General features: G+C 45.6%; 1 protein-coding gene across 1 annotated transcript; it reads left to right on the top strand.

Moving 5' to 3' along the window:
- On the top strand, positions 1-27,965 carry chrne (cholinergic receptor, nicotinic, epsilon). The gene is made up of 11 exons (XM_056284354.1): positions 1-198; positions 496-540; positions 780-889; positions 1,041-1,196; positions 1,537-1,637; positions 1,849-2,049; positions 4,069-4,183; positions 5,602-5,716; positions 5,817-6,024; positions 27,536-27,669; positions 27,798-27,965. The coding sequence occupies exons 1-11, from the start codon at positions 1-3 to the stop codon at positions 27,963-27,965; spliced, it is 1,551 nt and encodes a 516-aa protein (XP_056140329.1).
- The last annotated feature ends 4 nt before the right edge of the window (positions 27,966-27,969 follow it).

Here is a 27,969-nt window from a genome sequence, read left to right as displayed (position 1 = left end):
ATGTCTCTCATACAAACATACACACACAAACTTATTTCCCATATCCTGCCCTCCCTTCACACAGCGGAGTGTAACGAGGAGTCTCAGCTGATCAGCGACCTGTTTCAAGGCTACAACAAGAATATCCGCCCGGTAACAGATCCTAACAACAAAGTGGAGGTTAAGATCAAGCTGACCCTCACTAACCTCATCTCCCTGGTGAGACACCATTTTTCTGACCTGCTGCCAGTAGACTTGTCACACTTTTATGAGCTCGCCATGAGCACGGCTGATGAGAACCTCGCCCCGCTGCAAATACACGGGACGCTGCAGTAGGACAGCAGCTCCAGCCGTCGTCCTGTCCACAGATTGTGACATGAGTACAAGTTTACATCATGTACCAACAACAGCAATTCATATTTGTCATCAGTGAAACTAACTTGAGAGTTGATGAAAAATGGATGGTGAAAAGCAAGAACTCAAAAACTTCTGCTGCTTCTTTACGTTTTATTGCAGAATGAAAAGGATGAAACTCTCACAACCAGTGTCTGGATTGAGATTGTGAGTCCCCCCCCCCCTTTCCAAAGCTGTGTTCTTGAGCTTTTAGTTTGCTGATGATATCATCTTCTCGGTAAAGGTCTTGACAAGACCTATGGCTATAACATTTTCTGCTGCACCAAGTCAGTTTTAACAAGTTATTTTTTTCTAATATGATTTGCCCTCTCTCAGTCATGTAGTCCTCTACTGTTTTCCACTGCTGTGTTTACTGAGGCTGCTCCTGTCTCCACCATCTCCCACAGCAATGGGAGGATTATCGCCTTGCCTGGAACGAAACGGAATATTACGGCATTACGCTTATACGTGTGCCTTGCACCACTGTGTGGCTCCCTGACATTGTCCTTGAGAACAAGTAAGCCCGTAGGACGGGAGTCATCCTGCCCCTTCTTCTGCCTCTTCACACTGCTGCTGTGTCATGTCCTCGTTTGCATGGAGGTTTGTGGGGGGACTGTGTAAACTCCTGACCACCTCCTCTCTCTCTTCATTACCTCAATTCTGTCTAGCATTGATGGCAAGTTTGGCGTGGCATACTACGCCAACGTGTTGATCCACAGCAGTGGATCTTTGTACTGGCTGCCCCCTGCTATCTACCGCAGCACGTGTGCCGTGGAGATCACCTATTTTCCATTTGATTATCAAAACTGCACCCTAGTATTCAGGTGGGATACATTTGTTTAATCTAACAAATTCCTCTGTATATTCATAAGCATTATCATACATTTCTTATATCGTATTTCACATTATATTACATTATACTATTATATATTATACTGTAGAGGAGCTCAATCAGGAGTCGTGACAACTTTCTCTTTCGGCTACACAAGGTGCACCATTTATTCCTTCACCATAACAGTAACAACCAAAAACCCGCGCAGCGGAAGTGTATCACTGTAAACACGAACCGAGAAAACAGCAGCTGTAAACAAACGTTCCTACTAGCTCAATAAGGGGAATTATGTATCCCTATAACCACTACAATACTGTCTTTTTCCATCTTAGGTCCCAAACATACAGCGCCAATGAAGTCGACATTGTCTTGGCTGATGGAGAACATGAGGAGACTATTGAGTGGGTTGACATTGACCCTCAGGCCTTCACAGGTACCTACACATCCAATACTCAACCACACAGCTTCTGTTTCCTGGTCTGTGGCTCTTCCTCTGCCCCTGCAACTTCTCTTCTTTGTCTTTTATTGCTGTTTTCTATCTCTGTTTTACTCTGTTTCCGTCTCTCTCTCTCACACACACACACACTGAAATCAAAGCTTGGTGTTCCAGTAGCTGTCTAGCCTTGTGCGTTGTCCCCCTGTAGAAAATGGGGAGTGGGCCATTGTTCATCGTCCAGCCAGGAAGTTGATCAACCCACGTTACTCCCCTGATGACCTGGAATACCAAGAGATCTCTTTCAACCTGATCATCCAGAGGAAGCCCCTCTTCTATATCATCAATATCATCCTGCCCTGCTCCCTCATTTCCTCCCTGGTTGTGCTGGCCTACTTCCTCCCTGCACAGGGTCAGTACTACCTCATGTTACTCCATAATCCTACTTCCTCCCTGCACAAGGTCAGCACTACCTCATGTTACTCCATAAACCTACTTCCTACCTGCACAGGGTCAGTACTACCTCATGTTACTCCATAAACATACTTCCTACCTGCACAGGGTCAGTACTATCTCATGGTACTTCATAAACCCCCAGCCCGACACATCATCAGGGCTCTTACGGGTAATGGCACAAGGGGGGGCACATCTCCAGCACGTCTTGGTGGACTGTGGGTATATGTGTTTTTCTGGTGGATGGTGCTTCCCCTCCGTCCAGTCAGCATGGAAGTAAACCTCACTTCAAACAGCCTTAAACAATTAAAATGAACAAAAAGGGGTCAGTGTTTGAAATCCAACCTCAGTCTAGGCAGCATTGTATGCACATTCAAACAAGAGTACACAAATCCCCTGCAGCTGCTACTGCGGCTGGAACCTGGGATGTTGTCGAGCACACAAACTGGACCAAGAACTTTGCACCTTCCATCAAAACCCTGGTTCTGTAGGTCTAGGAGTGAGCTTGTTTTGTCTTGGATACATTTACAGCAAATATGTTTAAATAAGTAGCGTGTACCATTCCTGCACTATGTACATACACTCACTGGCCACTTTATTAGGTACACCTTGCTAGTACCGGGTTGGACCCCCTTTTGCCTTCAGAACTGCCTTAATCCTTCGTGGCATAGATTCAACAAGGTACTGGAAACATTCCTCAGAGAGTTTGGTCCATATTGACATGATAGCATCACGCAGCTGCTGCAGATTTGTCGGCTGCACATCCATGATGCGAATCTCCCGGTCCACCACATCCCAAAGGTGCTCTATTGGATTGAGATCTAGTGACTGTGGAGGCCATTTGAGTACAGTGAACTCATTGTCATGTTCAAGAAACCAGTCTGAGATGATTCGAGCTTTATGACATGGCGCATTATCCTGCTGGAGGTAGCCATCAGAAGATGGGAACACTGTGGTCATAAAGGGATGGACATGGTCAGCAACAATACTCAGGTAGGCTGTGGCGTTGACACGATGCTCCATTGGTACTAAGGGGCCCAAAGTGTGCCAAGAAAATATCCCTCACACCATTACACCACCACCACCAGCCTGAACCGTTGATACAAGGCAGGATGGATCCATGCTTTCATGTTGTTGACGCCAAATTCTGACCCTACCATCCGAATGTCGCAGCAGAAATCGAGACTCATCAGACCAGGCAACGTTTTTCCAATCTTCTATTGTCCAATTTTGGTGAGCCTGTGCGAATTGTAGCCTTAGTTTCCTGTTCTTAGCTGACAGGAGTGGCACCCGGTGTGGCCTTCTGCTGCTGTAGCCCATCTGCCTCAAGGTTCGACATGTTGTGCGTTCAGAGATGCTCTTCTGCATACCTCGGTTGTAATGAGTGGTTATTTGAGTTACTGTTGCCTTTCTATCAGCTCGAACCAGTCTGGCCATTCTCGTTCGACCTCTGGCATCAACAAGGCATTTTCGCCCACAGAACTGCCGCCCACCGGATATTTTCTCTTTTTCGGACCATTCTCTGTAAACCCTAGAGATGGCTGTGCGTGAAAATCCCAGTAGATCAGCAGTTTCTGAAATACTCCGACCAGCCCGTGTGGCACCAACAACCATGCCACGTTCAAAGTCACTTAAATCACCTTTCTTCCCCATTCTGATGCTCGGTTTGAACTGCAGCAGATCGTCTTGACCATGTCTACATGCCTAAATGCATTGAGTTGCTGCCATGTGATTGGCTGATTAGAAATTTGCGTTAACGAGCAGTTGGACAGGTGTGCCTAATAAAGTGGCCGGTGAGCGTATATATATATATATATATATATATATATATATTATACAGTATTCATTACCACCTGCTTTACTGTTCTTCTGCCAGTTTTTTTTGTTTCATTTTTCCCTTATATATTTTCATCTGTATTTGACCTGTTGTATGTCTGTATGGTCCTCCCTTCCCTGATTCCCTGTATCCCCTTTCCAGCTGGGGGACAGAAGCTGACTGTGTCCATCTCCGTGCTGCTGGCTCAGACTGTCTTCCTCTTCCTCATTGCTCAGAAGACGCCCGAGACGTCTCTCGCTGTCCCTCTCATTGGCAAGTGAGTCAGTGTGTGTCCGTGTATTTCCTTTACTTGATGTTAAGACAGGCATCAAATGAGACCTTCGTTAGGATCGCTCCCTGCTCCTGCCTTCTTCCTCACTTGGTGCTATTTGTAGCGAATTCAGGGGGCAGCCAGGAACCGGCGCAGCAGGGACATGAACCCGCATCTTCTGCACCACGGGCAACTACATTAACCTAAAGGGTTAAGACTAAAGGGTCCAACCCGTTAGCCAAGGCCCAGCGAGTCTAGTCATTCGTGGTCGTTACACTACCCCCCCCTTCAGGAAGTGTGTCCCCATGCTTCAGCATACCAGCTCCCTCACGCCTCTGGGTGCACGTGCTTCCGATGGCCTCACGGTCTCACCAGCCCACTTCTGACACAATGTAGCGAATTCGGGAGGCAGCCGGGAATCTGCCACAGCCGGGACGCGAACCCGGGTCTCCCGCACCATGGGCAACTATGTTAACCAGTCGACAAAAGGGTCCGACCCCTTAGCCGAGGGCAAGTGAGTCTAGTCATTTGTGGTGTTACATTATGCCTCTAGAGAAAGCTCTGATATCCATCCACCCATCTATCCAGCCATCCTTTATCCAAACCGCTTATCCTGCTCTCAGGGTTGCGGGGATGCTGGAGCCTATCCCAGCAGCCATCGGTCGGCAGGTGGGGAGACACCCTGGACAGGCTGCCAAGCCATTACAGGGTCCACACACATACACACACACACACACACAACATTCACTCCTAGGGACAATTTAGTACGGCGGAGTCACCTGACCTACATGTCTTTTGACTGTGGGAGGAAACCAGAGCCCCTGGAAGAAACCCACGCAGACACGGGGAGAACATGCAAACTCCACACAGAGGACGACCCGGGATGACCCCAGAGGTTGGACTACCCCAGGGCTCGAACCCAGGACCTTCTTGCTGTGAGGCGACCACTATGCCACCGTGCCGCCCCACTTGTTTTGCAGTTTCTTTTTTGCACTTCTCTTCAGCTCTCTCAGGCCTCCACTGTTGTGTACCTGTGATAACTCACCTCCTTGTGGGATTATAGAGCAAGACTTCTTCTACGGGTTAGAAATGGATCAGTGTCTACATGAGTCCATGAAAGATATCATAGATAAGTCTCAAGGCTGTTCTCCCGAAACTGTGACCCTGTAGTGCAAAGAAGAGCTCTGTTAGACGATGTTGTCTGGCGAGCACTGCTGCCCTGAAAGAACACGTTGCTGCTTGGTGAGCAGCAGTCTGCTGATGCCAGCCGGCTCAACACTGAGTTTATTTAGGTAGAAGATTCTGCTACCCGTCACCCAGTCTGACTCCTTCCCTTAGGAAAAGAGCTCCAGGTTAAAAAACATCATTGTTTTTCTATACATCCCTGTGATTGCATCTTCTGTTCCTCATCATGTCTCCCTCAGGTACTTGATTTTTGTCATGTGCGTGACTACTCTCATTGCTACCAACCAAATTGTGGTGCTCAACTTCTCGCTGCGCAGCCCCAGCACACACACCATGTCCCACAGTATCAAACATGTAAGTTGCAATACCTTAGAGAATTTAAAAAGCAAAATAGGTTATTACTGAAGTATTGTTGAAATGGACTAATAACTCTTCCCCTCCTGCCTCTGATCAGCTGTTTCTGGAGGTGGTGCCGCGATTCTTGGGAATGTCCCCTCTGGTGGATGACAGTGAGGTACAAGCAGCGGTAAACGGAGTAAGGGAAAGGCGACGCAGCTCTTTTGGCCTGATGCAGAGGGCAGAAGAATACGTGCTGAAGCAGCCGCGCAGCGAGATGATATTCGACAAACAGCGAGAGAGGCATGGTCTCGCGAGATCATTTGGTAAGAAACAGGAGCAGCTTTTCAAAGGGTCCAGGAGGTATTATTGCACCTGGGCCCACGAATTTTACGAGTTGGGCTTTGAGCAAGGGGCACATACTACTTCTTCAGACTCCATTATTAGCTATTGATGTTAACAAGTAACTCAAAGAAGGTTGAATCAGTTCATCTGGACACGTTTATTGACAGAAACATTTCATCATCATCTAAGTGACCTCTTCAGTCTACACTGACTGCAGGTGTCCCCACCCTTATAAATAATACAGTGACTGCAGGTGTCCCCACCCTTACAAACAATACAGTGACTGCAGGTGTCCCCACACCTATAAACAATACAGTGACTGCAGGTATCCCCACCCTTATAAACAATACAGTGATTGCAGGTATCCCCACCCTTATAAACAATACAATGACTGCAGGTATCCCCACCCTTATAAACAATACACTGCCTAACAACCGAAACCAACCACCAGTTTCATATGCAAATATGGGTGTGACCATTGATTCACAGCATTGTAAGATGGTGACAGATGTACTCTTAGCCCCCCCCCCCCCCGCCTCCCCCAGTTCAGGAATGGCCGTTCCCTCTTCACATAGATGGCCTCTTTGACTCCCCGTTCAAACCATCATTCCTCCCTATCAAGGATGTTGACCATCCCTGAACTGAGCGGAGTGGTGGGGGCTAAGAGTACATCTGTCGCCATCTTACAATGCTGTGATTGCAACTATTCCCCATCCCTCTGTGAATAGTACACATGGCCATTGTAACTCTAGTTAATGGCCATGGCCACATTTGATCATGAAACTTGGTCATTGGTTTTGTTCGTTCTGTCGCCATCTTACAATGTTGTGATTGCAACAATGCCTACTCCTCTGTGAATAGTACACATGATCAATGGTCACACCCATATTTGCATATGAAACTGGTCGTTGGTTTCGGTCATTATGCAACTGTATTGTAAGGGTGGGGATACCTGCAGTCAGTTGAGACTGAAGAGGTCACTTAGATGAGTGATGAAACATACCTGTCAATAAACGTTGTGTCCAGATGAACTGATTCACCCTTCTTTGATTTTCTTACCTGGATTATTGAGCATGCATCAAGACAATAAAAAGTACCATGTGGGTAGTCCGCCAGGTATATTGTGGTGTGTGTATATATATATATATATATATATATATATATATATATGTGTGTGTGTGTGTGTATGTATGTGTGTGTGTGTGTGTGTGTGTGTGTGTGTGTGTGTGTGTGTAGTATTGTGGACAGCCGTTATATCATGGTTTCTCCAGTGATTCCTTCTCAACAACTGTCACCACATAGCCTGGGCCATCATCAAAGACCCACTGGCTGAGAATAGAATGAATTCATTATTACGTTTCCATTTCTGTGGAAAATTTTGTTTCTTTTCATTATGAGGTCAAAGACTGCTGGGAGAGTGGCATGGCCAAACAGCATTATTTTACTAAACGATTCCTCCATCCATGCGTGTGTATTCTATCAGCTATCTTGGTTGCCAAAGTTAGCTAGCAAACCTCACCTCACCCCACCTCACCTCACCTCACCTAGGTCATCCGTCAGGACGCGCCATAACTGCTTCCACATGACATTTCCAACTATCCCGCTCTTTCGTGATCGTAACAAGCTAGCAAAGTTAGCTAGCGAGTGGAAAAATATTGTAAGGTCTGTAAGTGAGGAGAAGCAGGATGTCTTCCAGATATAAGCACAAAAGTGGTGCAACAAAAGCATGTGGATGAGAGAGAGAGAGAGGCTTCCAAAATTGGTTTTAGATGTCAGAGAGCTTGTCATTCAGGAGAAGCTGCTGGTGTGGTTTACACTACGGCTAGTCCTGATAATCCTGCTAGTCATGGTAGTCCTGCTTGTCCTGGGAAAAGATCACACTATCAGCCAGACTGTCAGGTAGTCTTTCAATTTGCATAATATTTGATCAATTTAAGATTGATCAGGGGCCCCTTGATTAATTCTTGCACCAGGCCAGTCATCACCCGCCAGTAGAAAATAAATCTACTCCTCCAGAAAAAAAGCAAATAAAAATGCCAAGCAAACAGACTGGAATAGCAATGCAATATGATGTCATGTGATACACATACAGCCATTTATATTCTGCTCATTCCAGTTATTTTGAATCATTTGCCTGTGATTAATTTTTTTTTATTATTAATCATTCATGTTTTTTTATTATTATTTTGTAAGCAAAAAAACTGGCAAATAATTTAAAAGTATGATATTCAAACAAAACATCTCTATTTTGCTTATGTTTTTACCTCATTTCATCTGGACTGAGTTATGCCAACGGGCTAATATTCGTTCATTATTTTGGTTGTCTAATGTGTTTTTATTCTAAAGGTTGCAGTCGTAGGTTCCAAACAATAGATCTCCTGTCAAGTTGTTGATATTCGGATTATTTCTGCTGAGATCATCAACTCTCAGTCGAATGGGACATGTGGCTTACTTACAAATGATAAGAGTCCAGCTGCTAAGGTTTCCAAGAAAAAAGTAATAATTAACCTCCCAACACACACACACACACACACACACACACACACACACACACACACACACACACACACACAGAGCTGTTAATCAGAGTGTCCTTTGAGCAGAATTTTCCTTATCTAATGTTTTGTCATCTCTGCCTACTTGAAATGAGTAGTTTAGCGCAGGGTTTCCCAACCCAGTCCTCAAGGACCAATATCCTGCAGATTTTCTTTGCAACCCTGAATAGGTACCTGTTTTTAGTTATTCAACCCATCAGCAATGAATTATGTCAGCTGTTGCACACCTTGAATAATTAAGTGCTGCGAGATGATTGGTTGGGTAAGGACAAGCAGGGCTACCCAGAGCCCTAGAAAGAGAGAGTTGAGTCAATGAGGGGTCAGAACGCGAGAGGGTCACGTGGTTCATGTAGCCGCCGAATAGTTCCAAACGAAGCTTGGCGGGTCATTTAAATGAACTGATTAGCCGCGATTTCTGGTAACTACTAACCAATATTTTCAGATTTTTACATTTATATATAGATATAGATATATTCCAACGTGACACATATTCTATGCGCACTGTTTAGAACTATCCGGGGCTCCCATGATCCGCCATTGCTGTTGGCCCATTGACTAGGGATGCCCCCCGAAACCCGGTTCTAAACGGGAACCGGTTCTAAATTTGTCAAAACCGGAGCATTTTTAAGATCCGACGTTTTCGGTTCTGCTATCGGTAGTCGGTAGGTACTCGAGAAATCATGGAGTGAGATTGAAATTGTGGCAAATGTGTTTTCGAGGAATTTAAACGTCGCGAACATAATCTTGTTTGCCGTTTTCTCCATCTCCCTGTCTCTCTCTCTTACTGCGCGAGGGGCGGGGCTGTGCTGTGCTCCACACACTCGCTCACACACGCGCAGACCGCTCTGCTCAAGGGCTCATCATGGCGGAGAGAACTAAACGTTCAAAAGTTTGGGTATATTTTTCAAAAGTCGATGACAACAACGCTCGTTGCCACAAGTGCAACAAATCATTTGCCAGTAAGGGTGGCAATACAAGCAATCTGTCGAAACATCGTTTGTCGAAACATGGTATTAATCTGCAGAAATGCGGCGTTTTCCACTGCTTTGCTCGTATTGTTCCATCCACGTCCACTGCAGGTAAGCCGTATGAGCCATAGATACGGAGCTAGCTAGGCTAATAACGAATTATTACGAATAGGCCAATAAATAAAATATAATTGCTTAGCTAACTGTTTAGCTACAAATATATAAGCCATAGATACGGAGTTAGCTAGGCTAATAGCCGGGGACACTATAAGTCAGGAGAGATCACGACTCCTGCCGGAGAAGGCAGATATGTTGATTTTTCTGCAGAAGAACTGTTAGGATAATGTTCTAGGTTCTTGTTTGTTTGAACTTCCGTTAGCCTTTTGCTGTAAAAATTTATTTTTAATATTTTTTTTCTTTATCTTTATCTACTTTTATTTTTTATCTTATTTGTTGTTGTTGAATGTTGATTATAAAGTCTATAATTCAGACGCATTTAAAACATTGCTGCTGCTGTTGCTGCTGAATAAATAATATTTGTTTATATTTATATAAAATTATATAATAGAATAATAAAGCAATGTCGATTCTGTTCTTAATTAAGTGTCTTTTTTCTTGCATAATAATCAAAAAGAAGCGATAAGAGTATCGATAAAGTACCGAACCGATAAGCAGTACCGATAAGAGTAGTAGTATCGATAAAATCCTAACGATACCCATCCCTACCATTGACGTCTACGGAGTTGACGTAACTCTCTCTTTCTAGGGCTCTGGGGCTACCTATGCAGGGTTACAATGAAAGTCTAGAGGATAGGGGGTCCTTGAGGACTGGTTTGGGAAACGCTCGTTTAGTGCAGAAGTAATGAATGTCTTTCTTGTACACACCAGGACACACATGACATTTTGAGGCTAGTGATTTGGAAATAGTTTCCATTAAATGCATGTTTCTCCAAATGAATAATTATCCTGTTCTATTACAAGGACTTTGTTTAGAAAACACCAATAAAAGAATAAACTATGATAGAACATGCTAAAAATAAAACATATAAACAATGCTAAAAATAAAACATATAAACAATACTGAAAATAAAACATATAAACAATACTAAAAATAAAGTCTAAAAATAAAACATACAAACGATGCTAAAAATAAAAGCTAAAAATAAAACATACAAACAATACTAAAATCTACTACTATTACTTTCGGCTGCTCCCGTTAGGGGTCGCCACAGCGAATCATCCGTTTCCATTTCTTCCTGTCTTCTGCGTCTTCCTCTGTCACACCAGCCATCTGCATGTTCTCCCTCACCACATCCATAAACCTCCTCTTTGGCCTTCTTCTTCTCCTCTTCCCTGGCAGCTCCATATTCAGCATCCTTCTCCCAATATACCCAGCATCTCTCCTCCACACATGTCCAAGCCATCTCAATCTTGCCCTTCTTGCTTTGTCTCCAAACCCTCCAACTTGAGCTGTCCCTCTAATATAATTGTTCCTAATCCTGTCCTCCTTCGTTACTCCCAGTGAAAATCTTTGCATCTTCAACTCTGCCACCTCCAGCTCCGCCTCCTGTCTTTTTGTCAATGCCACTGTCTCCAAGCCATACAACATAGCTGGTCTCACAAACATCTTGTAAACCTTCCCTTTAACTCTCGCTGGTACCCTTCTGTCACACATCACTCCTGACACTCTTCTCCACCCACTCCACCCTGCCTGCACTCTCTTCTTCACCTCTCTTCTGCACTCCCCGTTACTTTGGACAGTTGACCCCAAGTATTTAAACTCATATATTTTTGTCACCTCTACTCCTTGCATCCTCACCATTCTGACCTTCCTCTCATTCACGCATAGGTATTCTGTCTTGCTCCTACTGACTTTCATTCCTCTTCTCTCCAGTGCATACCTCCACCTCTCCAGACTCTCCTCAACCTGCACCCTACTCTCACTACAGATCACAATGTCATCCGCGAACATGATTGTCCATGGAGACTCCTGCCTGATCTCGTCCGTCAACCTGTCCACCACCATTGCAAACAAGAAAGGGCTCAGAGCCGATCTTGATGTAATCCCACCTCCACCTTGAACCCATCTGTCATTCCAACCGCACACCTCACCACTGTCACACTTCTCTCATACATATCCTGCAACACTCCTACATACTTCTCTGCAACTCCCAACTTCCTCATACAATACCACACCTCCTCTCTCGGCACCCTGTCGTATGCGTTCTCTAAATCTACAAAGACACAATGCAACTCTTTCTGGCCTTCTCTATACTTCTCCATCAACATTCTCAAAGCAAACATCGCATCTGTGGTGCTCCTTCGTGGCATGAAACCATACTGCTGTTCGCTAACCATCACCTCACCTCTTTACCTAGCTTCTATTACTCTTTCCCAAATCTTCATGCTGTGGCTGATCAACTTTATACCTCCGTAGTTGCTACAGTTCTGCACATCGCCATTGTTCTTGAAAATCGGTACCAGTGTGATTCGTCTCCACTCCTTTAGGCATCCTCTCACTTTCCAAGATTGTGTTAAACAATCTAGTTAAAACCCCCACTGCCATCTCTCCTAAACATTCCCATGCCTCCACACGTATGTCATCAGGACCAACTGCCTTTCCACTCTTCATCCTCTTCATAGCTTCCCTCACTTCCTCCTTGCTAATCCACTGAACTTCCTGATTCACTATCCCTACATCATCCAACCTTCTCTCTCTCATTTTCTTCATTCATCAGCCCCTCAGAGTATTCCTTCCACCTTCTCAGCACACTCTCCTCGCTTGTCAGCACATTTCCATTTCTCCTTAATCGCCCTAACTTGCTGCACATCCTTTGCAGCTCGGCCCTGTCTAGCCAATCGGTACAAACGATGCTAAAATAAAAGCTGAAAATAAAAGCTAAGAATAAAACACAAACAACACTAAAATAAAAGCTAAAAATAAAACATACAAACAATGCTAAAAATAAAAGAATTAATTACAATAGACAGAACAGACAAACAATGCTAAAAAGAGAAAATGAACAGATAAATTAATAAATAACTTATATATGGAAATTAGCAGAAACATACAAAAAGGAATAAATGAATGAATAAATGTGATAATAAATTTGAAAATAAATACAAAACTGAAAAAAATAAACATTAAATAAATTCTGATAATTTATGATAGGGATGTTTCCAAATTATGTTTTGTTTAATATCATTATATTTATATTTATTTATTTTATTTTTTTATACATCAGAAGCTCTTCCTCATAATCCTGAGGAAATTATAAGTTAACAGTTGAGACAAGAGGCATTTTGTTTTGTGCTCTCACTACACATGCAGCCACCATGGACAGATAGGGGCTACACTTCGTGCACTGCTGTGCCAATAGTCTCGTTATTTGGATTACTCGTTTGATTACTAAGTAATTGTGGAGGGAAGTTCAAGTAGCTGGGTTACCTTGTTTTCCCATTGCTTCTGCTGACTGACCTAGGTTACTCGAGTCAGAAATTTATTGAAGCAGAGTTTAACTTTAGTGCTGTAATGTTAGCTAGCTAATGTTAACATTGGTAGGCCTAGTTCACTTTGACAGTGGTTGACCACGCTTGTTTTGCTCCTTTGTCTGTCCATCCATCCATTATCTGACCGCTTATCCTGCTGCCGGGGTCGCGGGGATGCTGGAGCCTATCCCAGCAGTCACTGGGCGGCAGGCGGGGAGACACCCTTGACGGGCCACCAGGCCATCACACAGAGAGGACACACACACACACACACACACACACACACACACACACACACACACACATACATTCATACCTAGAGACAATTTAGTAATGCTGATTGACCTGACCTACATGTCTTTGGACTGTGGGAGGAAACCGGAGCACCAGGAGGAAACCCACGCAGACACAGGGAATGCATGCAAACCCCCAAAGTTGGACTACCCCAGGGCTTGAACCCAGGACCTTCTTGCTGTGATGCGACCACGCTAACCACTCCGCCACTGTGCTGGCCGCTACATTGTCTAGATAGTTTGAGTAGTGGCCCAGTCAGACATCATATTACAGAAATATGTGATAATCACAAGATAGCTGATGTCTCACTGTCCCAAACCCCATTCTGATTTCATTTGAAAAAGCAAAGTTGCCTCAAAAGGTCTGTGATTGGTGGAAAACATCGCCAAACTGATTTTTTCCCTTTGAACTAAATCTTGTCTTTTGATAGCATGCATGGGAAGTTTGAGGCAGTAATTTACTCATAAGGGACCTATTGCTGATAAGGTGTAAATTGTTGAGAGGCTGGTATTAGTTGTCAGTCTGTTATATTCTTTGGTAGAATAACCATACGACGTATTGCTTAATAAACTTTATTAAAAGAATTGCAAGGCAAACCGTTAGCTTCCAACATGCTCCGACAGGTTCTCAGCAGCAACTAACAACAACATTCAAAGAGTCAACCTAACCTACTGTTACTAGTGACCTAAGAATACAGCGCCCTCTAGTGGTTGGCAGTATAGAACGCAATGTAATATAGGATAACTAGATTACTGAACACAACATCCCCCCTTTACTTAAAATAATTGCTCGTTTTTGCATAACACTGTATCAATAACAATAACATCTACTTGTATTATTTCTTTACGCTATCACAATGTATAAGCTTTAACAACAAAAATGCTTATTAGTTTTTTTTCCACAATAACCACGGGTTTCCAGATGGCAATCACAATTATCTAATAGCGCTCACATTTAACCAAATAATCTCAGTATTTTTTCATCACAAATTTTACCAGATAATCACAATATTTTTCATTCACAGTAAGAACATGTTTTTTTCATTACAATTCACAGTAAGAACATGTTTTTTTTCCTATGAAGTCTCATAGTCCTCAAGCCAGGCTAGTGGCTTGTGCTCTCTGACGGGACGGTTACCCGTCCCTTGGGACAGTCCACGCTCCACAGATGTTTCAGCACCAGTCTTTGGTTGCTCTGAGGAGTCAGGCAGTCCCAGGGGTACCGCAGTCAAATGGGAAGCATGCCATGCTTTACCATCATCGAGGATGTAAGTGCTAGGACCCACTTTCCTTTTTATCAGGATGGGTGCAGAGAACCTCTGATGCCCTTTCATCACATGCACAGGTTTCCACACACACACTCTGTCCTCTTCTCTGAATGAAGGAGTGTGAGCACCCCGTCTTCTGTCACAGTACTCTTTCATGTGAGATTGGCGAAGCGACACCCGGCCACGCACCTCAGTATCCTGCGCTATCACACCCAGAGGAGAGAGAACATTGAGCTTAGTTCTCATCTTGCGACCATGCAGAAGTTCAAACGGAGATGCGCCGGTCGTGGCGTGCGGTGTAGCTCGATAGGTTTGGAGGAAATCCATGGTTGCAACTGTCCAGGGTTGATGCTGAATGATTGCAGCTTGGATACAACCTTTGAGAACTTGGTTAAATCTCTCGATTGCACCGTTAGCAGCGGGATGGTATACAGAGGAGTGAATATGAGTGATCCCTCTGTCCTGGAGGAATGTGGAGAACACAGCAGATGTAAATTGCGGTCCATTATCAGTGACCAGGGACTCTGGGTTGCCATAGCGGCTGAAGACACTGCTGAGGAATCCCACCACTGTTTCCGTGGTGACAGATGAAGCGCCCAGCTTACTCCAGGGGCCCTCAGGCAGAGGTACCGGTTGCAGTGGTGCCTCGGTCACTTTTGTTGACTTGTCTGAACTTTGACACAGTGAGCATGTAGATATCTCTGAGCGTACCAGTGCATCAATACCAGGAAACCAGTACAGCTCACGCAAGAGTTGCTTCGTTCGCACAATACCCTGGTGGCCGTCGTGAGCCAGGGCAATGAGTGTGCAGCGCAAGGAGACAGGCACAACCAAGTGCGACCCTCGAAACACTAAGTTGTCCTTCACATACAGTTCCCGCCTGATCTTGTAGTATGGTTGCAGCACTGGATTCACCGTTTTAACAGACGGCGGCCACTGCTGGTTGATTTGCTCACGCAGAGATGCAAGTTCAGGGCAGGAGAAGGAAGCATCTTTAAACTTCCCCACAGACACTGAGACAGGGGCCATCGACAGCAAAGCCACTAACTCAGGTTCTGTGTCCTCGACCAGAGGGGAGGCAGCAGGTAGAGGTAAATGTGAGAGGCAGTCAGCTGTATGGTTTAATGATCCAGCCCGATACACGACGTCATAGGTGAAACAGAGGAGACGCGCAGACCATCGTGCAATGCGCATCCCTGCTCGATCAGCACCTTTTGTAGAGAGGAGTGCAGTGAGGGCCTGATGATCAGTGTGCAGTGTGAACTTCCTGCCCCACAGATATGTCCTCCATTTCTCCACTGCCCAGACGCACACAAGAGCCTCTTTCTCTACAGTGGAGTATTTCCTCTCTGTTGAAGTCAGCGAACGTAGAGCAAACGCCACTGTGCGTTCTGTGTGGTCTGGATGCATCTGGGTGAACACAGCTCCCAGTCCGTAGTCGGCGGCGTCAGTCGAAATTATGGTTGGGAAGTCCGGATTGAATAGAGCAAGCGCTCTGTCCACCAGCAGCTGTTTCACAGTCAGGAAGCATTTCTGAGCCTCTTCAGTCCACTCGAATGTGCCCTCTTGTCGCAGACAGGCACAGAGAGGCTCTACCTCTGTAGCGTAGTTGGGTATAAACTTTTCATACCACGAGAGCATACATAGGAAGGAGCGGAGGCTGCCCGCATCTTTGGGAGCCGGGGCCTGAGTAATGGCCTGCAAGTGCTCGGTGTCAGGCTCGATTCCTTTTGCTGTCACCAGGTGTCCCAGGAACTTCAGACTGGCTTGGCGGAAGTGGAATTTGTTTTCGTTCAGCCGCAGGCCTGCTCCTTCCAGCCATTGTAGGACAGTTTCCAGAGCTGTGTCATGCTCCTGTGCTGTGCGCCCGTAGCAGATGACGTCATCCAGGTAGTTCTGAACATTAGGCACACCCTTCAACACTGTCTCCATCAACTTTTGAAAGGCTGAAGGGGCTGAAGCCAGGCCGTGGGGAACTCTGCAGAACTGAAACAGCCCATCATGTGTGATGAAAGCTGTTAAATCCCGACTTTCGGGATGCAGCGGCACTTGGTAATGTGCACTCTCCAAATCAATAGTTGAGAACACAGTAGCACCTGTCAGTGAAGAGAGTAGTTCCTCCATGTGAGGAAGGGGATAGCTATCCACTACAATCCCTTTGTTGGGTTCTCGAAGGTCCACACACATTCGAATCCCTCCTGTTTTCTTCTGTGCGACCACGATAGGTGAGCTCCACGGCAAAGCATCGATGCGCTCTATCACACCAGCTGAGAGGAGGCGATTCAGCTCCGCTGACACATCAGCTTGCACGGAGAAAGGAAGGCATCTCAGTTTCTGACACACTGGCACAGCGTCCGGTGACACGGTCACTTCATGCATGAAACCTTTTGCACAGCCTACGGTTGCAGGTGAGGCTGGCTGGGTGGTGAGACATCCCACTGACACTGCAGTGGCGGGCAGAGATACCGCGTTACCTTCGATGCGCAGGCAGAGAGCGGATATGAGGTCTCTCCCCATAAGTGCAGTCCCTGAGTCCACTACATAGAAGCTGGCTGGCCCTTTTATGCCATCCATGTGAACGGTCGCTTCCATGCAGCCCTGCACGTTGATAGGGGTCCGTGAGCACATCACTAGACGGACTGAGGATTGTTGTAGAGGAGCTTTTTTGAAGTGCTCCTCGTAGATGCATCGAGGTAAAACAGACACTGAAGCACCCGTATCCACCGTTAGTTTCACTGTCTTCACCACTTCCGCTGTTTGAATGTCCACTGAACACTGTATCTTATCAGGGGTGTCTGTTCCTTCCACAAGCAGGAGTGTATATTCAGGCATTTCAACCTCCTTCACTGAATGAATCTGCTGAGACTGCTTACACACACGGGCAAAGTGTCCTTTTTTATTGCAACCTCTGCATGTTGCTTTTGCAGCTGGACATTCCTGTGAGTTAGCAAGGTGTTTCTCTGAACCACACTGGTAGCAGGTACGTGAGGAGGAGGCTGTAGCAGATTTCTGAGCAGACTTTGCATATGCACCCTTGTGTGGCTTTCCCTGGCTGCGTGCAGTTTTCTGGGTCTGCACAACTTGTACTGGTATTTGCTGCTGACCTGCCATAGACTTAGCTTGTAGGGTAGCTGCTTCACATTGAGTAGCTATGGTAATAGCATTGGCTAATGTCAGGCTTGTCTTTAGTAATAACCTCTCTCTAATGCGAGGTTTAGCTACAAGCTCCACGAGCTGATCTCAAATCATGTCATCAATGTTTGGAAATTCACACGTTGCAGCCAGTTCTCTTAGTGCAGCAATGTATTGCACTATGGATTCTTGTGCTCCCTGCACTCTTTTTCTGAAAGCATGCCGCTCCACAACTATGTTCACCGTCGGCGTAAAATGGCCCTGTGATGCAGTAATGGCGGACGCTAAATCCTGACCTGTGTCCGGCAATGTATGGAAGATCCGCTGTCCTTGCGAGCCCAAACAATGCAGAAGTAGTGCTCTTTTCCTTGCCTCAGGCCACGCGTTTCCACTCGCATTGATCACGAGAAAGTAATTCTCGAACATCTTCACCCACGTTTTGAAAAGTATCGCCGGTTCTCCCGGGCACGGCAAAAAAAGATCTGGAAACGGTGCATTGGCCATCTTGTCCTGTTTTAAAGTATGCAGATCCCATCCTCGTCGCCAATTTGTCAGGTTCTCAGCAGCAACTAACGGCAACATTCAAAGAGTCAACCTAACCTACTGTTACTAGTGACCCAAGAATACAGCGCCATCTAGCGGTTGGCAGTATAGAACTCAATGTAATATAGGGTAACTAGATTACTGAACACAACACAGCCGTGGTCCACTTAGCATGCCAGCCATTTTAATAACAGCATTTTGTCATCAGAGTGACTTACTGATTCAAATTCACAAGATTAATACCAGCAGACAGCATTTGACTTGCAGAACAAAACCAGCAGCATAAATCTTATTTGGGGAGATTTTGTTTTTGCGAATGAGAAAATGTATTGAGGATTTTCACATGTGGGCCATTCATCATCTTGTGTCTGATTTCATATTAAAAGGGGATGGTATGGCCTGGCCACTCTATTTTAGGGCACAGATATTTTTGAATTGCATTGTGTGGTTATTTTTTCCATTGCAGAGGACAAGAGCTCATTTTCCACTGTGCTATCAAATAGTTAACCTGTTTTATGCAAGTGATAAACCTTTATCTGTTACTATACTTAAAAGTGGCTGTAGAAAACAATGGCCAATGATTTCATATCGTAACAGTGTCAATCACAGAAGCAAAAAAAACACACAAAAAACCGCCAATCACATGTAACACCCGTCCCACGTAGCTATATGGTTTTCACTGTATAACTGGGGTTTGTAGTAGGATGGGCGGGGCCCTGGGTACTTTTAACAAATGGCTGCCGTGCTAACCTGTGCACAATAAATGAAATTCCTAAGCTAACCCTTTTTCTTCTATACAGAAATGAATTTTAATTGGCGACAGTGCCTCCACTTAGTAGGAATATAGATATACTACTTTTGTTTAATCCTACTAAGAATTATGTTTTAAAGTATTTGTTCCCTAATGAACAATTTCTTTAATCACTATTTATACTTCTAACCCAAAATACACCTTCATGAAATGTAAACATGACACACACAATACTTTAAATGCAAATTATGAATTTCGTAAATGTAAAAACAAATATCTAAATCAATAATAAAAATAATAATTATTCAAAGGACAAGATACTTCACATCACTTAAATGTATTGACCTGTTGATAATGGGCTTTCTAATTAAATTCCATTTGACTTTAAACACCTTTCTTATTTCGTTACCTACAGTGCATCCGGAAAGTATTCACACCCCTTCACTTTACCCACATTTTGTTATGTTACAGCCTTATTCCAAAATGGATTAAATTCCTTTTTTTTCTCATCAATGTACACACAATACCCCATAATGAGAAAGTGAAAAAGGTTTTGTAGAAATTTTTGCAACTTTATTAAAAATAAAAAACAGAAATATTGCATGTACAAAAGTATTCACACCCTTTGCTATGACACTCAACATTGAGCTCAGGTGCATCCTGTTTCCACTGATCATCCTTGAGATGTTTCTACATCTTGATTGGAGTCCACCCGTAGTAAATTCAATTGACTGGACATGATTTGGAAAGGCACACACCTGTCTATATAAGGTCTCACTGTTGACAGTGCATGTCAGAGCAGAAACCAAGCCATGAAATCAAAGGAATTGTCTGTGGACCTCCAAGACAGGATTGTATCGAGGTACAGATCTGGAGAAGGGTACAAAAAAATTCTACAGCTTTGAAGGTCCCGAAGAGCACAGTGGTCTCCATCATTCATAAATCGAAGAAGTTTGGATCCACCAGGACTCTTCCTAGAGCTGGCCACCCAGCCAAACTGAGCAATCAGGGGAGAAGGGCCTTGGTCAGGGAGGTGACCAAGAACCCGATGGTCACTCTGACAGAGCTCCAGCATTCCTCTGTGGAGATGGGAGAACCTTCCAGAAGGACAACCATCTCTGCAGCACTCCACCAATCAGGCCTTTATGGTAGAGTGGCCAGACGGAAGCCTCTGCTCAGTAAAAGGCACATGACAGCCTGCTTGGAGTTTGCCAGAAAGCACCTAAAGGACTCTCAGACCACGAGAAACAAGATTCTCTGGTCTGATGAAACCAAGATTGAACTCTTTGGCCTGAATGCCAAACGTCACATCTGGAGGAAACCAGGCACCTCTCATCACCTTGCTAATACCATCCCTACAGTGAAGCATGGTGGTGGCAGCATCATGTTGTGGGGATGTTTTTCAGCAGCAGGAACTGGGAGACTAGTCAGGATCGAGGGAAAGATGAATGGAGCAAAGTACAGAGAGATCCTTGATGAAAACCTGTTCCAGAGCGCTCATGACCTCAGACTGGGGCGAAGGTTTACCTTTCAACACGACAATGACCCTAAGCACACAGCCAAGACAACGAAGGAGTGGCTTCAGGACAAGTCTGTGAATGTCCTTGAGTGGCCCAGCCAGAGCCCAGACTTGAACCCCATTGAACATCTCTGGAAACACCTGAAAATAGCTGTGCAGCGACACTCCCCATCTAACCTTACAGAGCTCGAGAGGATCTGCAGAGAAGAATGGGAGAAATACCCCAAATATAGGTGTGCCAAGCTTGTAGCTTCATACCCAAGAAGACTTGAGGCTGTAATCGCTGCCAAGGGTGCCTCTACCAAGTACTGAGTAAAGGGTGTGAATACTTATGTACAAGCAATATTTCAGTTTTTTTATTTTTAATAAATTTGCAAAAATTTCTACAAAACCTTTTTCGCTTTGTCATTATGTAGATTGATGAGAAAAAAAGGAATTTAATTCTTTTTGGAATAAGGCTGTAACATAACAAAATGTGGGGAAAGTGAAGGGGTGTGAATACTTTCCGGATGCACTGTATATACCTCCTATCCAACGGGCCCACACACACTCTCACACACACCCTCAATACTGCAAAAAACAAAACAAAGCATGTCTTTTTTCAAAATAAAACGTTGCAGGCCTGAGTCCATGCTTGGGAGCATGGTGACCAAAAACAAATGGCCGTTTCACGTGACTACGTCACGCAGCAACATAAAATTGCAGCTGCATGGTTATTGTTACTCACAGGCCGTGAGTTGGAACTGGGGTGATGGCTGACGAATGAAGCGAGTCAAGGCGATGAAAACCATGAGTGACACACAGGCGGGAAATCGTCAACATGTCCGGATGAAGGGAAAAGCTGAGTGGAAGACATCTACTCGTCTTTAAGGTCCAAGGAGTACTTCCTGGTCCTCTCGGTCTAATGAGTGGACATGACAGGTTTTTCCTCAGTCACTGTACTTGTCATGGAACTCATCACTTTTCATACTGAGTTCAGTTTAGCTTTAGCGGGTTGCTAACATCAATATATGCTAACACACAGTAACATGAGCCGCTACTGCAGCAAACACAGGCTAATGGGCTAATAGGCTAATCGCGACTAGCATGACAATTCTTTACTCGGATATCGCATCGTTACAGAGTGATACAGAACACATACACCGAGATATTTACCTTGGGCAGATTGTACACAACGTCCTTTACACACTGGGAAACTCTGCATTCCCCGGGTGGGTAAAGTACATGACGCTCCGCTCTCTCTCATCAGTACGTCCTTCACACGGCTGTCTGCTCCGCTTGTCGTCTGACTCAGCCCCTGAATCGCACCTACGGGTTCAACTTGAGTTTTCCGCCCCTCCGCCGTTCTGATTGGCTTTTAAGTTGGCAACAACCAATGCAATTAACAAGATATCATGACAGACAACCAAATACTGCCAAAAGTTAGTTTGTGAACTGTTCGCGTTTTTCCCTTGATTTGTATAGCCAAACAAACTATTTGAATTTCAATCAGCTTTATTGACACTACAATGAACGTAACGCAATGACATTTATCAGCCTATATTGCTTTTCTTTTTCTTTTTCTTTTTTTTTATTCACATGAACTGTATTAAACATTCATCTTAACTGATTTTAATGAAATACTTTTTTAAACTTTATTAAGTCATATATATTTGTCTGAAATGTCAGATTTTTAGACGGGGCTACACCCAGAAACAAACAATTTAAGAAACGGGACAGTGCCAAGTTTTTAAATTTGTATAAGTCACGCGCATTTCAGTTTCAGGCTAGGCCCACTTACTCCAAATACAAACACAAATACAAAAGTTTTGCTGTCACAACACAGGTACAAATGCAAACAATGGCTTACCTGAACAACCCTGGAGTGTGAGTGACAGTCAGTGTGAGCCCTGTGGTGGACCCCATGATGACATGTCCAGGGTCCCCGCCTTCCTCCCAATACCTGTTGGGACAGACTCCAGCAAAATTCTTATTCCCACAGGGTCGCAATGGCAGCAAACTAAGTAGGGCACTCCAGACATCCCTCTCCCCAGATCCTCCTGGGGGATCCCAAGGTGTTCCCGAGCCAGATTGGACATGTTGTCCCTCCAGTGAGTTCTGGGTCTACCCCAGATTCTCTCTCCCCGTTGGACATGTCCGGAAAAACCTCCAAAGGAAGGCGCCCAGGAGGCATCCTAATCAGATGCCCGAACCACCTCAACTGGCTCCTTTCAATGCGAAGGAGCAGCGGCTCCACTCCGAGCTCCCTCCAGATGTCCGAGCTCCTCACCCTATCTCTAAGGCTGAGCCAGGACGACCTACAGAGGAAACTCATTTCAACCGCTTGTATCTGCGATCTCACCCTTTCGGTCACTACCCAAAGCTCATGACCATGGGTGAGGGTTGGAACGAAGATTGACCTCAACGGTCTGGTACAACGTCCACATTACTGCTGATGCTGCACCAATCCGCCTGTCAATCTCCAATTCCATCCTATTCTCACTCGTGAACAAGACCCCGAGATACTTAAACTCCTTCACTTGAGGCAACAACTCATCTCCAACCCAGAGGGAGCAATCCACTATTTTCCGGTAGAGAACCATGGTCTCAGACTTGGAGGTGCTGACTCTCATCCCGGCCATTTCACACTCAGCTGCAAACCGCCCCAGTGTGCGCTAGAGGTCGCGTTCTGATGAAGCCAACAAAACCACATTACCGGCAAAGAGCAAAGTTGCAATTCTGAGGTTCCCAAAACGAACGCACTCGTCACCTTGGCTGTGCCTTGAGACCCTGTCCATGAATATCACAAACAGAATCGGAGACAAGGAACAACCTTGGCAGAGTCCGACACCCACTGAAAACATGTTTGACTTTGTGCTGAGAATGCGGGCACAGCTCTCACTTTGGATCTACAAGGACTGGATGGCTTGTAGCAACTGCCCTGGTACCCCATACTCCCGCAGTATCCCCCACAGAATGCCCCAGGGTACATGGTCATAAGCCTTCTCCAAGTCCACAAAACACATGTAGACCGGCTGGTCAAACTCACATGCCTCCCTCAGCAGGTCCACAAGGGTAAATAGTTGGTCCATTGTTTCACGGCCAGGACGGAATCCGCATTGTTCCTCCTGGATCTAAAAGATTTTAATACATTGCAGTACAGGCCTGTTTCGTGCGTCTCGCACTCATTAGCTGCTAATGTGTTTCAACAAAGAATCATACAGTTTGCGTTGCCCAGCGAAACGCCCCTAATCTCGGTTGGACAGCGACCAACCAGATGGGGCAACATTCAAATTATAACAACCAATGGGGTAGGTACTTAAGATGCACAGCAACCAATGGAGGTGTAGAACTAATTACAACCAACTGGGGCTTGTTTTTAAAAGCATTTAGGGGCCAAGGCACTGTTGAAATGGCCTACATTTAAAATATAATAAGGTAGTTTATGTGAATTATATAGTGGGGTGGTGTTGGGGCACAGTTGGAAGGACAGGCAGTTAAAATATAAGAAAAATATATTTAAAAAAAACTAATAAATGTCATATGTGTATCATCTAATGGTGGGGGACATAATAAAGACGTTTTACTTAAAGTTACAAAGGAGATATTTTTTTCGGTGTCTACAACTGGTGGCCAATTCGTTTCTATTATTCAAGGTGGACATATCAGGCCATATTAGGGGCCAGGCCCCTAAATGCTTTTCAAATCAAACCCCAGTCCCATTGATTGTAATGTTTTCTACTCCTCCATTGGTTGCTGTGCATCATAAGTACCGACCCCATTGGTTGTTATAGTTTGAATGTTTCCCCATCTGATTGCTTGCTGTCCAAATCAAAGTAGGGGCGTGACGCTGGGCAACGTAAATTGTATGATTCTTTGTTGAAACACATTGGCAGCTGATGAGTGCGAGACGCACGAAACAGGCCTGTACTGCAATGTATTAAAATCTTTTTTCCCATATCTGTGTTGATATTCCGCTGCTCATTAGTTGAGGACTCGCAACACCATTGACGGTTTCAGAAAAAAAACTCCACATATATATAGCAAAGATTTTGCTTCTGGATGATTCTGAATGGAAGGAGAACACTGTTTAGGCGGTAACACAGGTGCTTTTTATTTGACAATGTCTCTCAGTTTCTCTCACTCGCATGGGCCGGTGCACTCTGTTGGAGCCATGGCGATGTGACTCAGTTTTTCTCCAGACCTGTGTTCTCCCAGTGTCCTCATGCATGTCAGCCCAGGTTCCAGCTTCACGGCGAATTTATAAGCACTGTTTGTTAATCACTAGTCAGTCTCCCTATTGCGTCTGCTCTCCCGCGAACCACGCTCCCGCTTTCCACTTCCAGCTGACGCTAAACCACACCCCACTACCACATACCCCCACCGCCTGACTTAGGCCGGCGCAACATCCAGTTGAAGGAACTGCTGCGCTTCCCTCCTTCAGAAGAGCCTGGTCTTCAGCCTGCTGAGCAACCATTCCCTGCAGGGCTTGGGTCTGGTCATGCAAGGCCTGCAGTTCGTGGTGCATCCAGGCATGGCTGTCCTGGAGGCTGGCGATCTGGTGAAGGGTTCACCCTAGTGGAGCCACTTTTCTTCTCCTGGATCGCTACCTTGCCATGGTGGAGAAGCTTGCATGTACCAATGATGCCAAGAGCGATGCCGTCTGGAGCTTGGCTCCTGTTAGGGTCACCCAAGGCGGATAGGTCAAGAGGGAGGTTCCAGATGAAGCGCGATCCAACAAAGACCTCAACGGCGGAACTGGCGGAAGACAATGCTAGTGAAGGATGATGAAGACTGCAACAGAGGGTGGTCCCCAATCATCTTGGTTCTCCATGTCATTGGACTCTCGCCACCCCCTGCCAAGGACTGTGTGGTGGCTGCAGGCACATCAGCCACTCGACGTAAAAGGTGTCACGTGCAGGCGTCCACCCACAAGGAACTAGAAGGAGGAGAGTCATACTCGACCCCGAGTGACCACTGACGATGATGATGTTGTCACTTGAGGTTCTATTTTTTTCTTTTGTCTTTTTTTTACCCCTTTTTCTCCCCAATTGTACGCCAGCCAATTATCCCACGCTTTCGAGCCGTCCCTGTCACTGCTCCGCCCCCCACCCCCGACCCCCCGGAGAGGGCTGCAGACCCCCACATGCCCCCTCTGACACATGTGGAGTCAACAGCTGCTTCTTTTCACCTGACAGTGAGAAGTTTCGCCAGGTGGACGTAGCACGTGGGAGGATCACGCTATTCCCCCCAGCCCCCCCCCACCAACAGATGGGGGGGCGACCAGAGGAGGCGCTAGTGCAGCGACCAGGACACATACCCACATCCGGCTTCCCACCCACAGACACGGAGCCGGAGGTAACACGGGGATTCAAACTGACGATCCCCGTTTTGGTAGGCAACAGAATAGGCCGCCACGCCACATGGACGCCGCTCACTTGAGGGCTCTAAAATGGAAGGACAACACTATTTAGGTGGTAACACAAGCTTTTTATTTGAAAATGTCTCTCTCAGTTTCTCTCGCTCACGCGGGCCAGAGCGCTCTGGTGCTGGCACTGCTCCTCGCTCTTTTCTCTCAAAGTATGTGACTCCATTTTCTCCATTTTTCTCCAGCCCTGTGTTCCCCCTGTGTCCTCTCGCGAGTAAGTCAGTGTCAGCCCAGGGCCTAGCTTCACTGTGGTATAGACGAATTTTCCTGCCCTTACCCAGGGCACCGGGGTGGGTGCATTGTTCTTCCAGTCTAAACATTCGTAGCCGGATGTAAACATGCAAGCCTAGATCTGCAATATCTTCAACAACATTAAACATTAAAAATGGACATCAGAAAATCAAAAAATGGTTCAGGGACACAGCGTGTGGTGCGTGACTGTACTAATACACGGAAACGCCTGAATGAGTGGTTGGCTAGAGAGTGTGTTGCCCATCGACCTGCCATAAAACGGCAATGTCCCTGCATTCCATTGTTTTCCTTCCACAGAAAACCAACAGCAGATGTCGAATCACGGATGTGGTTGAAGGCTTTGAATTTGAAGAAACCACCAGAAAACGTCTTTGTTTGTTCCCATCACTTCATGGCCAAAAAGCCGACCAAAGAAACCCCTTTCTCTGAACTGTGGTAACTACTAGGTAGCTACTCCTTATACCGGAAAAGAAAAGCATAGGGCGGCGCGAATGCGGAAATGGACCGGAAGTGCCTCGTAAACTTGTCTATAGAAGCAGTTTGTTAATTCGGCCCACTTGAGGTTGATCAGTAATTAACTTCCAAGGAGGTCCTGCGTTCGAACCCCGGGTCTGTCCAACCTTGGGGGTCTTCTCAGGTCGTCCTCTGTGTGGAGTTTGCATGTTCTCCTCGTGTCTGCGGTGGGTTTACCCCGGGGGCTCCGGTTTCCTCGCACAGTCCAAAGACATGTAGGTCAGGTGAATCGGCCATACTAAATTGTCCCTAGGAATAAATGTGTGTGTGTGTGTGTGTGTGTGTGTGTGTGTGTGTGTGTGTGTGTGTGTGTGTGTGTGTGTGTGTGTGTGTGTGTGTGTGTGTGTGTGATGGCCTGGCGGCCTGTCCATGGTGTCTTCCCACCTGCCGCCCAGTGACTGCTGGGTTAAGCTCCAGCATCCCCGCGACCCTGAGAGCAAGATTGGCGGTTCGGATGATGGATGGATGGATGGATGAATAAAAGAAACTTAAATTATATTTCCACACTTACTGTTTTATTCTTTTATTTTTTTGTCATTGTTGAGGCACTCTGTGTTCCATAAAACACACCATGTGAGTTCATGATATGTCGATTTTATAAGCATTAGGTATGCCACTGTTGTTACCACACACACACACACACACACACAAACACACACACACACACACACACACACACACACACACACACACACACACACACACACACACACACCATCAAAGCTATCGGTTCCAGCTTTAGCTCACCCTGTTGTCCATCAGCATGGCTTCTATCTAACAGTAGATGTCTCCTGCCCTCTAGTGGACGAAATTGACTTCAGCAGCACAGCCAACTTGTACAAGAGTCTAGCTCAAGCTGCCCCAGAGATCAGGCAGTGTGTGGCTGCCTGTAATTTCATTGCTGAGAGCACAAGGCAACAGAACGATGCTGGATCTGTAAGTATCGTCTTCTGTCTACCTACCACTTAGTTTTCGGGCATTTTCAAGTAAAATGCAAATACCTACAAAAGCAGGTCCGTTTAAAACGTGGATTTTTAACTGTTATTCGTCTGTCTTCCAAACAGGAAATGGAAAGCTGGGTTCTAATTGGAAAAATGATTGACAAGGTGTGTTTCTGGGCCGCCATCCTCCTTTTCGCCATTGGCACAGTGGCTATCTTCCTCACGGGACACTTCAACCAGGTTCCAGAATTTCCATTTGCTGGTGAGAGCAAACGATATGTGCCCAGTTAGCAAG

The sequence above is a fragment of the Lampris incognitus genome, chromosome 8 (assembly GCF_029633865.1).
Source record: "Lampris incognitus isolate fLamInc1 chromosome 8, fLamInc1.hap2, whole genome shotgun sequence".
Classification (NCBI taxonomy): Eukaryota; Metazoa; Chordata; class Actinopteri; order Lampriformes; family Lampridae; genus Lampris; species Lampris incognitus.
This window is presented reverse-complemented; position numbering and strand designations above follow the sequence as displayed.